This window comes from Trachurus trachurus (assembly GCF_905171665.1).
Source record: "Trachurus trachurus genome assembly, chromosome: 13".
Taxonomy (NCBI): Eukaryota; Metazoa; Chordata; class Actinopteri; order Carangiformes; family Carangidae; genus Trachurus; species Trachurus trachurus.
This window is the reverse complement of record NC_139892.1, coordinates 11,832,651-11,850,149: the sequence shown is the minus strand read 5'-3', so window position 1 is coordinate 11,850,149 and position 17,499 is coordinate 11,832,651. Positions and strand designations below refer to the sequence as shown.

General features: G+C 41.5%; 1 protein-coding gene across 1 annotated transcript; it reads left to right on the top strand.

Annotated features, from left to right (window-relative positions):
• Positions 1-1,103: 1,103 nt before the first annotated feature.
• On the top strand, positions 1,104-17,174 carry LOC310996151 (solute carrier family 25 member 36-A-like). Its single transcript, XM_083985502.1, has 7 exons — positions 1,104-1,591; positions 4,208-4,372; positions 6,000-6,077; positions 8,531-8,631; positions 10,812-10,878; positions 13,424-13,713; positions 13,819-17,174. Exons 1-7 carry the CDS (start codon positions 1,551-1,553, stop codon positions 14,010-14,012), a joined length of 936 nt encoding a protein of 311 aa, XP_083841628.1. The 5' UTR covers positions 1,104-1,550; the 3' UTR covers positions 14,013-17,174.
• Positions 17,175-17,499: the final 325 nt, after the last annotated feature.

Here is a 17,499-nt window from a genome sequence, read left to right as displayed (position 1 = left end):
ATGGGCCTTCATATAAAATTGAAACTTCTGATCCAACATGTACTGTGCCTGCTTTTTTTCATATCTGGGCAGAGTCCAGGTGTTTTCCCATTGACTTGACGCACAACCAGGTGAATATGCCCATCTGAATCCGGATTTAAAAGTATTTCTGACCATTGTGGTGTTAAGGCTGGTGTATAGCCTACACTGGACCAGAAGAAAACCAGCATATGTGGCCAAAGTAGGCTACGGGTGGGATTTATTTTCCTGTTATTTTATTGTAGCCTAGCCAGGCCTACATCATTTGTGAATCTTGTAGTCGATTTTTTTTAATTATAACAATTAGATAATAGGCTACTTCATCATTAAACCAACATGTGAATTATGATAGATAATGCAAATAGTCTAATTTTCATGACGTCACAATGAGTTTTTATGGAGAATTTCGCAAAAGACGCTCAATATAATCCTTTTTTTTTTTCATGTTATTATATTTCATTTCTCCAACCACCATCAAATTGTTTCTTTAATTTCAAGACTGAACTGTACTCCATGGAATTTTCAGAGCCCGGATAGCTCAGTCGGTAGAGCATCAGACTTTTAATCTGAGGGTCCAGGGTTCAAGTCCCTGTTCGGGCGATAGTACTTTTGACCGAGGAAGCTTCCTTCAGTGGAGAGTGCGTTCATTAAAGGCTGCATTCCCTTTCGCTGAACCCCCTCCCCTCTAATCCCGACATAAGTTATCGATACATTTACAAGACGACAATGATGTAATGAAACCGAATGAAAAATACACGAGTTTACATGTCAAAAAGCTTACAGTCTGCTCCGACAGAGTTTCATGAGAAGTTATGTGCACTAAGTAGCTGTTATGTTGCAATAAGCAGTTTATTCTTTTAAAAGTTGTTTTATTTCTCCGTTTTTCTAAGTAACATTAGTCCCACCATCTCCTCCTTTAGTGACGATCTCTGCCCTCAAAAAAAAAAAAAAGCATTATCACGTGAAGGAGTAGTGACTGGCGGCAGGAGGGGGAAGGGGGGCGGGGTCAACTGGACCATCTCGACCAATCGTGGCCTCTGTTTATTCCCCGATAAACATTGCGACCTCACCGCCGCCGGGTTTCAGTGTGGCCGTGGAGGCAGAGACCGACAGACAGACAGGGAGCACGTCAACGTAACGTCAACGTGAACGAGGCCGAGTCCCTGCGTCCACACACACACACACACACACACACATACACGCACGGGGGAGAAGACACTGGACACTAAAAGATACGACCGCACAACCATGAGTGAAGCATCGTCCTGGAGAGACGCAGACCTCTGACTTGACATCGATTTTTTTTTTAATTTTACCACCGGAAACCCGTTAGCTTGTGTGGCTAACGCGAGCTAGCGTTAGCTAAGTTAGCTCTCCCCCTCTCTCTCTCTCCCCCTCCTCTCTCTCGCTCTCTCTCCTCTCTCTCTCCATGCAACTGACCTCCACCACCACCACAACACAGACGCATTGGGTATCATTTGCTCGCTAGGTTGGGGTCGTGCCCAGTGGACGGTTCCCGAATATGATCCATAATGAGTCAAAGAGATACCTTAGTTCACCTGTTTGCTGGAGGGTGAGTATTATTACATTGTTGTTATTTCCATCATTATTCCCATGTCATGTAACGTGTATATAACCGCCGCCGAGCTAGCATAGAGTTAGCTTCCACGCTCAGGGGGCTAACAAGCCGTCGCTAACCCGTGTAGCTACACACACACGTACACACCAACACTGGGAGTTTGTTTGTTTATATAGCCATTTTCACGATATATATGTATTTTAATGTGATTGGGTTAGTGGATTCAACGCATAGCTAAACATCTGTGTTAGCATCAGTCGTGTCACCCGTCGTGTTTGTGCATGTGCGCCCGTGGGGTGAGCTCAATGTCACAAGTTACAATGACATTTCAATGTATGAATGAAATGGCTGGTGTGTGTGTACTGCGTGTGTGTGTGTGTGTGTGTGCGTGAAGCGCGTAAGTAAGTGTATTCGTAGCCTAATCAGGAAATAGTAGATGGTAGTGTGTAGTCAAGACCACCTAACCCGAGCCCGAGTCAAGACCAAGACTTTGAAAGGGTCCAGTGCGAGACCATTTTTATTTTTTAAGACCATTACTGTATTCAGTACTAGTACTCATAATAATCATGTGGCTGTATATTTACATTATTCCTCAGCTAAAAAGAAAAGATAGTTTTATATGACATCTGAAATCTGTGCATTGAACAGACACAGCACAGAAGCTGCTGAAGTCTCTGCCACTTTTTACACCGGTGCAACCACGTTTTTCAGATGGTTACACAAGCATATACTCTTATAGAGCAATTTTAATTATGTTAAAGTTATTGAATTGCAGTATATAATACAAAGTGAGCAAGTAGTGACAGAGAGACATTTGCTGTTAGAAAAAAAATAGATGTCACTGCAGCTGTGGTCTTGACTGGTCTTGAGAGACCGCTCTCGAGTACTACGACACCAGTTGCTGGTTTATATCTTTTTTTATATTGAGTATAAACCCTCACGTTTAGCTTGGTGTTTTAAGAACATGCGTGGTTAAAAAGGAAAAGTGAGCCAAACCCACTTCTGGTTTCATCAGCCGGGGGAAAGGCACAGACCGGTGAGTGCATCAAAACAAACGTGGGCAAACTGCCACTGAAAGGTCACAGCAGAGAAAAACACTGTGTTTAGAAATCACAGACAAAACAAAACAGTTGTGTGTGTGTGTGTAAATGTGTGTGCCTGCCGTGTGACCCGACACAACATCTCTAAAACAGTGCGTGGAGTCCAGTCTAGTCTTTTCTGTCGTTCGTTGGTTCTGCCAAGTGTGATGAAGGGGATGAATGTTACAGCCCGGGTTGTATGTATACATATAGCTGCAGTCTGGTTCCTGGTTCATAGTATAGAAAGTTTGTGAATGCACGATTTCACCTTTTTAAAAGTGCGCGAAACGGCAACAACAATGTTTACATTTTGCCAGACACTTTGCAAAATTCACTGTAGTAGTCAAACTGCACCACTTTATCTCACCTCAGGCTTTATTTCCATTGCAGGCAAATAAGCATTTCATTTACTACTTTTACAACCTCAGTGACTCATACTGTGTTCTTCGAGCCTGTATTCTGAGGCTGGATTAAAACATGGGTGACTAATGTATTTGAATAAACAATTATGGCCAAACTACTCTAGTCTTATGCTGTTTAGGTGGTTTAAATGTTGTCTATCAAGCTACAACCACACTATCCAGCACCACAGTGGGATCAAATCTGACTCCTCACCTATGCATGTTTCCCCTGTGCCAGTGTCCTGCTGTCTCTGTTGTGTGTGTGTACGGTCCCAGCTCGACGCCCATTGGCTCACCTGTGCCAAAAAGTTTGTTGACAAGATTAACTATCTCCTTCTCTGTTGCTGTCTGAAATTTAACCTTAACTAAAAGATAAGTGTTGCCGCTCCCCTTTTTGATTTCCCCCCTTTTACTTTGACTCAACATAATACAGTGTCTCATCAGGGTCTGTTCATTTATTTAGGTCATGCAGATATTGTTTTATGTTCTCTCTTATCAGTGTTATTATTTGTTAAATGGTCAGGTGACTTTCCTGGTGATAAAATGATGTCCTGGATTTAGCCATGTGTTTGTACAAAACATGGAGTTGTGCCTATCTGAAGGTCTTGGCTGAAGATTTTGTTAATATATAACCAATAAACATTTTAAATTTGGCAGCACAAGTGAGAAACAACACACCTACAAACATTTCCTTACATGTTGGCCGACTGGTTTCATTCCCAAAGCTTACAGACATTTGTTTTTCAGCTGCGAGAGCTCGGATTTGATACATCCATGTATGAAAATACATAGATATGCGAGGTAGGAATGCGGAGTGGCAGTGAATAGACGCTTTCTGTTGTTCACCAAGAAACACAAAGCATTCCTGACTGGCTCTCACTGTTCCCACTCTGGGTTATTTCTTGTCTACAGGCCAGGGAGCTGGAGTATCCAACTAACCACACTGTTACCTAATTTATTTATGCAAGAAAAGAAGAAAAAAACCTTCGCACACACATTTTTGACCATCCAGATCGTTGTCGACATTGAAAAAGGACATTTAATATCATTCTGTCAGGCTGAGACCGGACATTGTTTTGCTCTTTGACCTCTCACCTCCACCTTCTCCTTCTCATGTGTCTCTCTGTCAGATGTGGGGGCACGGTAGGAGCCATATTAACTTGTCCTCTGGAAGTAGTGAAGACCCGACTGCAGTCCTCCTCCATCACCCTCTATGTGTCTGAGGTGCAGCTCAGCACCGTCAACGGGGCCAGTGTGGCCCGCGTGTCCCCGCCGGGCCCCCTGCACTGTCTCAAGTGGGTATATTAGACATTTATCACCCTCACACTCTTACACCTAAAATGTTTTAGATGCAGCATATAAAGTTTTACAGTAATATAAAGTAAATGTCGCCTCTTATGGTTTAAAATTTCAGCTTTAACCTTTTAAAAAATGAGCAGAACTGGTCATGGCTCCTCTCCCCTGCTCTCCCAGAGAAGTTTGGCAGCAGAGTCGCAGTTCATCCTTCAACAGGCACCATGTTGTTTCTGTTGTTGTTTGATCTGGCTGATGTGCCCCTACTACTGCCAACTGCTCCCTGAAAGCCTACTCCAAACCCTCACCCCTTGGGAAAACTACACACAGGGAGCACATGTTGGCCGCTTGAGCCAAACAGGAAATTTCATAACAAATCCAACTATTATTACTTTTTGGAGCTTGTGTGAAAGTTTCATCAATGTGTTATTATTCATGGCTCGGCGTGTCTGCTATGACGGACCTTTTCCTACTTTAGGACGCTGCACCAAGCCTGTGGAAAAAGTATGTTTGATGCCTGGAAAGCCATGGAAACCACTTAACTCAGTCACATTTAATTGAAGCAGGTGTGGCAGGTAAAGCTTGGTTGTGGAAGACTGGCATTAGATTGCTAATTAAAAGTGTTGCCATACTTTCAAATGCATTGCATTTGCTACAGACCAACAGACTAGTTTCAGTCTGTTTATTTAGTGGCATCAGCAGCACAGGTTTAAACACAGAGTGCTGGCATGTCTTGTATTTTTGTCAAAACCTAAAATTAATCATGGAGTTAGCTAAAGCTGGTATAGCTCTATGGAAATAGACTGGAGAACACACAGCCTGTTGTAGGCAGTGGTACAGTACAGTCAGTGAAGTGAGGCTGCATAAAAATTTCAACATATTCATCTGGCCAGTCACTGCACACTGCAGCCACAGCAGCCAAAAGGGGCACAGCAGCATGTGGACGTGACACAGCTGGGAAAAGCAAAGCAGATATTTTTTCTAATAGATGATAAAACACAACTATATTATGTTGTTGTTTCTTAAGTTGCAATCTTACAGTGTTTCTGTAAAGCAGAGGGAAAGGAAACTGAGATTAACATATTATGCAACTCTTTTAACTGGAAAATATTTCCCCCTGCGCGCGTGTGTGTTGCGTTCCTGGGATCTTGCAGTGTTCATTACCCTCAGCAGCAATACAGAAGAGTTGAGCGGCCAAAACAACAGACAACTGATTACTGCCAATTTTTCTATTCTTGGATCCCCCATTAGTTAAGAGCTTTGAATGTTTGGCTGAAGCTCCTGCTGTGGGTGGAACTAGAGGAAAGGCTAGTCATTAAAATCTGAACAGGTTAACAGCTTCCTTAATATTCAGCTGTTGCTGTTTAAGTAAAAAAAACTGCTCTGACCAAGTCTTATATGGCCTCTGTATTGGAGGTGGGACAGCAACATCTTCAACTGACCAATACCATCCTTGTGTTACCAGATAAACCTGTTATTTTAATTGCACAGTAGAGCATCAGAGAAGGGATATTGTTAGCAGAAAGGGTTCAAATGGCAGTGATAAGTCACGCCCTACAGCGTCTGAATTGCGATGATGCAATCTTACGATGCGATTGTATAATATTTATGTGTGTGTTTGTTGTGCAGGTTGATATTGGAGAAAGAAGGACCTCGTTCACTCTTCAGGGGCTTGGGGCCAAACTTGGTGGGCGTGGCACCTTCTAGGTGAGACGACGTGTCCACTTCATCTTCATCCTGTTAATATGCACCTCTCATTTAAAGATATGTTAGAGCTGTGATATTAAAGACACAAGTTGTAGCTTTAGGATTTCTGAGTAAATGAGTCTTTAATGATATTGAACATCCTGTGTTATTAATCCTCTAGATTAATACAGGGTTTGTTTTTTGAAGGATTAAAGTGATTAATCCATGATGAGTGACAGGAATTTATTTATAATAATGGAGGTAATTACTTCTTTGTTTTAAGTATTTGTTTTCAATATAGTAAAGAATATTTCTGAATGTGCTAGAGATGTTAGTATTATAACATACTGTATAATTGCTCCTTTCCCATTAATTGCACCAAAAGACAAAAAGTCTGTATCCATGCTAAGCAGTACCGTGTCAACCCCAGCCACAATCAGTTCACTGTTTGAGCTGAATATGAACATGATGCCTGTAACTGCCTTGTTAACAAGCATATTACCTTTTGATTTACATGCCAGCTGTCAGCATGTTGACGTGTGGTGCTTAACTTAAACAGGAGCGCAGGCAGTTTATGCACTCGCACTGGTGGCCGTTTTTCCTCTCCCTCACTTCCACTTGGTAACCCAGCAAACCAACCGGTGGCTGCTGGGGAAAAAGGCTTTTCCACCGCACCGTGGGCGTTTTAACCTGCCGTAGCAAGAAAAGCATCAGAATCAGCAGATTTAAGAACGGCTGTCTTGAAGTGTTTCAGTGTCTTGGTGTCTGATTGACACGGCTTCAAGACACGGTGGCGTTACTATGCTGCTCGATGGCGTTTACCTGCACTCCAGTATAATTTCTGATGTTGGTAAATAAAAAACCTTTATGGATCCTGTTTTTACGGGGAGGAATGGCTGTGAGGAACATTGGTGTTATGTAACTACTGCAGGGATCCTTGAGGTAACTTGCTGACAAAGAAGCTTTAGGGGGGGATCCACGGCCATTTAGCTTTCATCCATCTTGGCGGCTTTCTCAGCAGTTTTTGTGCTGCTCACTGGATGATGACGTGCTCTTTTGGAAACGTAGCAACAGCAGCAGCATTTTCAGAAAAAACACTGAGTCTATCTGATGGAGAAATAAGACTGACTGCGGTTAGGTAATAATGTATGTAACCGTTGTGATCATTAATTACCCTCCTGCGGTAGGGAAAGGGGAGTAAAGTGGCAGCTAATGGGCTAGTGGGTAATGCTGGGTGCCAGTGCTAAGCAGTTGTAAAGTGTTTGGATAGCATGTTAGCATCTAAGGTAAGTGACATCAACGGGACCTGCCGAGCTGCGACGCAGATTTAAAGACAAACCGGTCTTTATCATGTGATTGATTAGCTTTAAGCATCATTAACGGTCTTGACTAAGCACATTTGAGTAATGACAGTAGACCCCAACCAGATGGCGCGTTATACAGTGCTGTTGCTGCTAGAAAGAAAAAAGCAAAAGCAGCTTTAGTTAAAAGTATGAGCATGAGCGTCGTGACCTTCTTTAATTAGGTGAAAACAAATAAAGACACTTAGTGGAAACAGATGAAGATGTGCTTTTACACTGAAAAGCCTCTTTACTGAGACGGCTAATTAAGCCGAACCTGACGCAGGGAGGGGTTCTCATGTTAATGTAGTGTAATTAATAAGCAACGTTGCTTCTGGAGGCGCACAGTAAACTGAGTCTAATTAGCTTTTACTCCAAAACACAAATGCAGGACTTACAGTATTGTGCAAAGGTTTTAGGCAGATGTGATTAAAAATGCTGTAAACTAACAATGCTTTCAAAAATTGAACTGTTAATAGAATGGATGCACCAAGTCTTTTTTTCCACCGATACTAATAATCGATAACTTCCTGCTTCTCATAACCGATGTCGATATGGATAACCAATAACGTCCTTTATAGTTTAGAAACACACCTGAGGTTAATGTAGTGAGTAAAGATGAATATAACATTACAGCTCTGCCTGTGACTTAACCAAATAATATAACTGACATCACTACATACAGTTATGACTCTTGAAAAAACATTTGTTATTATTTCCAAATAACTGAGGACGTAAACGGACTGAAAATGAGTTCAATCAAAGCAATTATATGATTATATCTGGCTCTAGTAATTGCATTATCTGACTTATCTGTGTATTTGCCGATAATATCAGCCAATATCGGGCCGATAATTATCTGTAACAGTAGTTGTTGTGCGTCCCTAGTTAATAGTTTATTTTCATCAATTAATGAAATGCAATAAATAGACAGGAGATACATTTATTCAGGTTTATGTTCGGGTTTGTTGAGAATAAGTCAGACACCTCCCAGATGGACAAGCATTCTTACCTTACAGTATTTTTTTTTACACCTCCATAAAACTTTTGCACAGTACTTACTGTATATAAACTGTTTATCACTGTTCAGGTTTAACATGCACTGACACTTTTTCTTTCTTCTACTCTCAACAGGGCAATCTACTTTGCTGCTTACTCTACTGCCAAAGAGAAACTGAACGGTGTGTTGGAACCGGACTCCACACAGGTACACATGGCGTCGGCTGGAATGGCAGGTAACTATACATTTAAGGGCACAGGTTATATCAAAAAGGAAAAAAAAAAGTACAACCATGTCAATCTTTTTAACTGTTGTAACTGAAAAAAACTCGTAAAACATTTCCAGCAGTGAGCTTTTTGCATTTGCATGAATCCCTCCGTGGAGATGAAGCCATGTTAGGACTAGTTTGTGTCACACTTGAAGCTGAAGACTTTTCTCCTTAAGACCCTGTATATATAAAAACAAGTTTATCCTGTTTCCTTCACCCTTTCCCCAGACTTCCCTTCGTACTGCACCTTAAGTAACCCTGAAACAGTTTAATTAAGAATGTAGGTCGACTTAAATATTCCATCATCACTCTCTGATGGTTTGTATGTCAAGGGTAGGGTATGTGCACTTATGTCACACTGACCCAGCTGGGAATGCCGAGCCATTACAATGTGGGTCAGACAGAACGAGAGGCAGCTGCATCTAGTGTGTGTGTGTGTGTGTCGGAGAATCTAACAGGTTCACGGTGGTGCCACTTTTAGAGCACCGTGACTCAGTCTTTTCCGACTGCTCAGTCAAGGTCAGCGTTCGTCAGTACGTCTCTGTCCGGTCCCACTGAGCCGAGCTGACAGGGTGACAAGGTGTCAACTGTCCCAGCCATGAATCTGCTCCCTTTCAATGACACATGATACCTACAGCAGAGGTTGGAGCTGACCTCTGCCACAGTTAACAATGGATGGATATACACTTGGTTAGGAAAGTTGCCCCCAAGCTAAAGCAGGGCACAGATATTAGTTATAGAGCCTCACAACACTATTTTTAGTCTACATACAGTTTGCTAACCAATGGTTCCCAATAGGGATGTCACGATTATAGATTTTCTTGGTACGATTAATATCAGAAAAATAATCACGGTATTACAATTATCAATTTCAATTAATTTCACAACATTATGAATGTGTAAAATCAAATATAGTCAAAATATAATAACATTAATAGTATTTAAACAAAAATATTTTGAATATCTATAAATATAGGACCAATTATTAATCCCTCAGGGGAAGTTTTTGAAATATTATTATATTATTTGATATATTATATCAATTGTTTATATTATATCAGTTTACTTTAATCTTTTTTTTTTTTTTTTTTTTAATTACAAATGAGACGCTAACATTTAAATTCCTACCAATTCAATGTTACATTAGGTAAATGGACCAGTATCTGTGCATTTACCTTTATTTGGTGCACATCTGCTGATATGGTTCCTACATAATCTTTTTTTGGAAAGTGATGGTATTAGGAACCCTTAAGATTAATTAATTGGGGCGAATAATACCTCGATTAATTTTGAAAACAAGTAATCATGACATCCCTAGTTCCCAATGTAAGGGTTATGGGTTATGATACGACTCCGCAGCAGATAAATATTGCTCTTGTATTAATCATTGTTCTGTAGCTGTGTTCTCCTAACATGTCCCCTCTGCTGTCCTGGTTGTGGGACGAATCATTTCGTATGAATATGGTGGGTAATTTCCTGAGGGGATAATTAGAGGGGAGTGGGTTCAACTTAAATGGTTGCATGCCGGTCATTTTGCTACACACAAGCCTGTGTCTGTTTTAGGCTTTAACTCTACCGTAGCTCTCCTCTCGCACGGGCATGAGACCCCCGCACCGCCAGGGGTCTCTAGCTGCATCTGTGAGGAGTTACTTGGGTCTGCGTGAGTACTCATCACAGATCTGTGCTTCTTTTTTGTCATTTTTTTTTTTCTAAAACATAATATCTGGTTGTTCTCCTTCTCTCTACGCATCTCTGACCTCTTTTACTTATCATCTAGGTCACTGGATAAGAAGCAGCCTTTTTTAAAACTGCTGTTTGCATGACACATACAATATTTATGACATTCACCCCCCCCCCCCCCCCCCCCCCCCCGCCCCCCTACTGGCACACATAGGGTAGTATAGAGGGGCTATCTTTCTCTCTCCCTCTCTCTCTTTCTCTCTCCCTCTCTCTCTCTACGCTGCCCCACTGACTTTGTACTTTTCTTATCAACATCATGTTTACATTGTGTTAACTTTCACATCATGAGTGCAGCTTAAAGAGCATTTCTATCTTAAATACAAAAAAGTACACTTGTGTGTCGCAGATTTCAAGATTTGGGGAAAAAAAACGTAACCCCTGTTGTGTTTTTGTTTCTCCCTCCACAGGTTTTACAGCCATCACAGCAACCAATCCAATATGGCTCATAAAGACGCGTCTGCAGCTGGATGCGAGGTAAACATGACACTAGGGTGTGAGCTTTAAGGCATTGCACAAACAGTTGTTCATTTGTAAGCTTTCCCTTCATGCTTATTTTCATTACCTCTCCATAACATCCACCTCAATTTTGTGCCTTCAAATGGACACTTGTTAGTTTTACTTTCCCATATGAATACCCTGTTATTTAAAAAAAAAAAAAAAAAATCAGACTCACTATAATGTTGCTGCTTTGGTCTGAAATTCCCGGAGACCCATTCACATCTGTATGCTATCCCCTGTGCTGCCTGGTTGTGTTCCATCTACTGCAATCACAAAGTTTCCAGCTGACAATTAACCTTATAGCTCATGTTCTACAGCTTTATAAAGGCCCTGTTTGTAGGATTGTAAGGACCAAAAAGACACCGTGGCAGACAGACAGGTATATTGCTTTGTGGCACCTCCACACCCTCTAATCTGACCTCTCACTGAGAAAGGAAGGCTGAAGGCAACACAAGACTGGGTGCAACTGTGTATTCAAGCTCAACACAAGAGCATTCATGACTTTATTGTCTTGATCAGAAAAGTATTTCTGCTATTGAAGAGTCAATGCAATGGAGTTTAGTTCTGTACACTGTGCCTATGTGTACCTGAATGACAATAAAGTTCTATCTATCTATCTATCTATCTATCTATCTATCTATCTATCTATCTATCTATCTATCTATCTATCTATCTATCTATCTATCTATCTATCTATCTATCTATCATCCCCCTCTCTCTGTCTCTTTCTTTCTGTATTTCTTTCTATCTATCATGCCGCTCTGTCTTTTTACTTCTTTCTTTTTACCCTCTCTCTGTCTTTTTACTTACTTCTTTCTTTCTTTCTACCCATCTATCGCTATCTATGTACCTCTTTCTATCTATCACCCCCTTCTCTGACTCTTTCTTTCTTTCTACCCCATATCTCTGTCTTTTTCTTTCTTTCTTTCTACTGTTGAGTTCCAGTCCTTGAACTCGCGTGTTCGTTTGATGAAGTACACAGGAGACGTTCAATTACAATATTTTCCAAAATGTATTTATAAAAGAATCAACTAGAAAAAGAGATTGTGTACAGAGCTCCGGACCAGACTAAGTTTTCCTGACAACATGCCGCAGCAGCATCAGTTCACAAAGTCTGATGCTGTCTCCTATCCCTGTCTGGCTTTATATTACTGATTACACAATTACAAGATATGATATGATTGAAGTGAATGCATCCTCATTGACTGGAGTCCAACCCGCCATCCTGCAGTGTTTAACCCCAATTTCATGCTTGGCCCTGGTCAGCTGTTGATAGTTCAAGTTCACTTTTATTTATATAGCACAGTTAAAAAGACCTGTGACAGTCGTCCAAAGTGCTTCACAGAGCAGAGACAGAAACAAAAACAATGCATGTACAAGAAACAAGATGACATGCATACCATCACACATTCTCACACACAGATGTATATGTACATATACATATACGGACATATGCGCATACATACACATACGCAAATGTGCACAGCTACAGTAGTCATAAACAACACTCAGCACACAGCTCCTATCAAACAATGGACAAGAGAAAGAAAGAACAAGACACACAACCCCCCGTATTCGTCAGCTTTCCCCTGCGTCAGCTGACTATCACAGTTACACTAGATACGAAGACCAGATATCCCAATTGTTTATCAAACAACCAGTACACTCAGTCCCCGTGTGTAACTGCTACTTCCCCTGGCATGTGTGGGCTATGTCATTCTCTGGGCTGTAAGAGCAAAACACAGTAATTACACCAATTATAGAAAAGTTGATTACATGCTTCATTATTAAACTGATTGTCACGAGCTTATCATATGTCTAAGGCAAATGTCAATATCCCAAACATTATAGCAATATATGATTTGGGGGTAAATATCACAACAATCCCCCTTTTGATCTCAGACTCCCCCCCTCTCTATCTATCTATCCATCCCCCTTTCTTTCTTTCTTTCTTAACATTTCTACTGCTTTTCACCCACAGAAAGACACTCAACTCTCAGCTATACATACAAATATCAGAAGTGTTGCAAATATTTAGTTACTCAAGTAGACGCAGACAATATTGGGAGTCTTTTAAAATGTATTCTGAGGCAGCAGCTCACTCTATATATACATCAGCTATATATAATATAGCTGATGTTTTTCTGTTTTAAAGCAACATTGCGGAGTTTCAGCGCAGTGCTTCAGCGCAGTGCTTCCACCATCTGGTTGAGAAGCGCTATCGTCTGGGGGGGAAAACGAAACTTAACAGCGAGCGCATCCAGCGTTTATTCCCATTAATAAACGACAGTATTTCCCACGTTTGCAAGGAGACTGTGTGGCGGGTGGTCGGGGGGGAGGGGGGGGGGGGGGGGGGGGGGGGGGGCACAGCTGATCAATGTCCACATCTGCTACATTTGACTGAGAGTGACTGATAATTAAGCAACAAAAAACAGATGTTTGTGGGTGTTAAGAGTTTATTTGACCATTTGAAATGTAGATTTTTTTTTCACAATGTGTCCTTTTTCCTGTCTGTCCTCAGGAATCGAGGCGAGCGCAGGATGAATGCGTTTGAGTGCGTGCGGCGGGTGTATCAGGCAGACGGCCTGCGAGGCTTCTACAGGGGAATGTCGGCATCCTACGCCGGCATCTCAGAGACTGTGATCCACTTTGTGATCTATGAAAGCATCAAACGGCGCATCTTGGAGGCCAAGGCACCGCAGAACATGGACGAGGAGGAGGAGGTGTCCAAAGACGCCTCAGACTTCGTGGGCATGATGCTCGCTGCCGCCACCTCCAAGACCTGTGCCACAACTATCGCTTATCCTCATGGTGAGCGTCAGATTAGCACCACACGAATAACGTAGGCTGCGTTGCTTTTACTTCATGTCATCTTCTTTTAACCTGGTCCCTTCTTTTTTCTGGTTGCCTCTGCAGAAGTGATCCGCACCAGGCTACGTGAGGAGGGCTCCAAGTATCGCTCTTTCTTCCAGACTCTAACAACAGTGCCCAAAGAGGAGGGCTATCGCGCCCTGTACCGCGGCCTCACCACCCACCTGGTACGACAGATCCCCAACACGGCCATCATGATGTGCACCTACGAGTTGGTGGTCTACTTCCTGAACGGTTAAAGTCTTCCCTCGCCCTTCTAGACAGTATATGTAACCCTGCCCCCTATTCGGAGACGGAGAAAAAGAAAATGAGAGCAACTGCACACCAGTCAGCACAACGACCTGCTCAACCAGCAGAGGACAGAGACGCCACGACGATCCTTTTGTCTCTGTGAACACGAGCGGTTGTTTAGAAACAAGTTGGGGAGTTTTTTCTTTTTTTTTTGTAACCAAAGGGTCCGGCACAAGGAGGAGGGTTGAAGAGGTCCTCACATTGGTTTGGGGGGTTCTGGGTTTAGCTGTAGCAGAGAAACAGTTTTCCCTGTTTTTAATCTTTATTCCATCCTTTTCTCCCTTCGGTTATTATACACGTTGCTCGTGCAAAATGAGATTCAGAGAGCTTGAGAAAGGACCCGAGTCACAGTATATTCTGCCTCTAATAATACTAATAATAACTGAGAAATAGAGTAATTCATATCGTCACTACACAGTGGATATAAAGACCCTCTCCAGCTTCGTTTTCATGCTGATGATCAGTTGTTAATTTATCTCACTAGCGTCATGCACCATTCCCTGCATCCCCCAGAGGCCCAGACTACTAAGACGGCGAGCTGAAGTATTTGTCGAGGGTTCACAAGGAGGAAAATGGGTGCTTTGGCTCAATGAGAGAGGAAAGGGCGCAAGGGAAAAGGAGAGAGTTGAATGGGCGACGTGCCTTGTGTTGAGGATGTGACAACAGGCCACGGTGCACGCCTGGCTGTAGAAGGAGGCGGAGCTCCGGTTGACCTGTTACAACAAAAAGGATGTAGAAATGTAGTTGTACACTGGTGTCGTGTGATTTCAGGCGCCCTGAGCGAAGCTTTTTGACATATCGTGAGTAGAGACACGCTCACCTGAAGGTTTTTACTACCCTCGTACTGGTTGTGATATCCTCATACCGCAGGAATTTACATGCATTTACTGCTCTTTACACACTACCTACTTAATGCGAGCGGATATCTGCTCGCTTTATTACACGTGAAGTCTGCGTAACGACCTGTGAACCTGTACACGTACATGAAGAAGAGAGATTACAAAGGTGGGTCAGTCGGAGGGTAAAGAATAAAGTCACCAAACTAAACCAGAATATAATCCACTGTTCTAACTACTGGAATGTAAATAAACAGGAGGAATAACTTTTACTAAAAGCAAGGAAGTAAAACACTGACCAATATTGTGAATTAAAAATAAATATAATTAACAAATTTTAACAAAATGGTATATTGATAGATATATAAAATGTAAGTGAGTGGGTTGCATTTGCCTGGTTGCCGGGTGAAATGCAAACATGTAGTGCGTCTTCTCTTAAAGAAGAGGGGATTTTCCTGCTTGTTGTCACCTTCTTCTCAAACAAGGGTGTTGGTCTTGTAGCACTTTTCAATGTCTTTCTCTAAAATCTTCATCTCATGTTGTTGTTTTTTTTCTTTTGTTTTGTTTTGTTTGTTTTTCTTTGAGAGGATCCAGGCTAGTTTTTACCAGCGAGGACAATCCTCTTTGAGTTTACTCTGGAAAACCCGTTGTACAGTTAAAACCAGTGTGCGGAGGAAGTGGTCAGGATTTGCTCTGCATACATTAAAGCGCACATTAATTAAATCCAACCAGTATGTTTAAAAAAAAAAAAAAAAGGAAATTGGAAAGAAAAAAAAACATTCATTTCAACTGGTTAAAAATGAAATGGTTTTTTGTTCATTTGTCAGTGTTTTATGTGTTGTTGTCCTTCACATGGAACGGAAAGGTGCTTGCTCTCTGCTTTGGATTTTATTTTTTATTTTTTTCCATTTTTATGTCATAATTCAAATGGTTATAGTGACAGAAACAGTGTTTTGCTGTGACCTCATTTATCCTACCATACTTCACAAGTAACTGTCCCTCTGTAATCACATGACACAAGAGCCCGGCCTGTTGACAACTGTGCATTTTCACCACAAACTTCAAAGGGCCCCCGGCGTCGCCCGCAGTGCTGTGTTTATGTTCCAGTGTATTTTAACTCTCATTGATAACTTATCCAAACACTTCACTGCTTCATAGGTCAGCGTGCTGGTGTGCAGCAGTAAGCAGCAGCAAGGGCATTTTTTCTTTTTTTTGGGCATAACATGCAGCTCGACTGCTTCAGTGTGAGTCCCCCAGATGCTTTTCTCTCTTTATTTTTTCTTCTTTCTTTCTCTTTCTCTTTTTTCCACTGAAATTACTGACGTGATCCTCAATGTGAACAGTGAACAGTTTTACAGCACACATGAAGGATGCATTAGATTAGCCTCATCGTACAAGTCTTATCAGAGATGTGCTTATGCTCGCACGAACCGTGCCATCAACACACACTGCTGATGTAGTGAGACACGAGTCCATGTGGGACTATGTTGCTGCTAGTAGTGACTGGATGCCTGTGTATCATGGTGCTGGCTACACTCCTATGGGTTTAAAACAGGACATGTAGTGTGAGTTGATTGTACCGTATGTGATTAAAGGGTCAGTTTACCCAAATAACAACAACACAAGTAATCCTCTCTTTAGTGGCGCTGGTTTTTATTTCTCCGGGCTGTGAGATGCTGCCTCATCGCTTCAGAACAAAGTGAAGTAAATTTTGCTTTCTTCAATGCTGTGAGAACCACAAAGGAAATTGTATTAAACTCTAACGTGGTTAGATGTTGGCTGATACTTCAAACCTGTAGGAAAAAAAATTATAATATTTAATTTAGTTTTATTTAATTTTTCCTTGTTTGGGTAAACTGAGCCTTTTTAAACTGTAAATTTCTATGCATCTCTTTCACTTGTATCAGTGTCTCTTATTTGTCAGGTGATGCATTCTTCCCTGGTTATTTTTTCTTTTGCACCCACGTTTGCATCGTGTGCCAGAGTGTATGTGTGTGTATGTGTGTGTGAGCACTTGCTTAAGTGACAATCGTATGTTATTCAGTTGTGTCTTGTGTGTAAGAGACCATAGGAGTATGTGTGCACTCAGAAGAATAGCTGCAAACAGTGTTGTTTTTATCTGTCGAAATAAATTGTTGCCTTTTTCCTGACGCCCTTTGTTTTGTTCCATGTTGTCACTAATGAGCCGACTGTGAGCGTGGCTCAGTCTATGCATTCTCTCATAACTGTTTTTGTAAAACAAAAAGTCAATAAAATGGAAAGAGTGCAAGTATATTTAAGTGTCAAAAATTCTCTGCTTGTCTGACAGTTTTTCTAAGTTGCTTTGGCGCAGTCTCTGAATAGGGATTGTATTGTACTATTTTGATTCTCAGATTGGTTCAAACAAATGTATTTGCCTATTTTCTCACAAAAGGCTATGTGCATTTAGGAGAACATATCCTCAACTAACCCAGTGACGTGGTCGTCAGCCTGTAGTGTAATACCTGCATAAAGGAAACGTTAATGTTTCTTGTCAAAAAAACAAAACAACCACTTACGTTGTTTTATTTCAACCCTCTGAACTGACCATCTACTGTTGGACTATCTCTTTAAAGCAGAA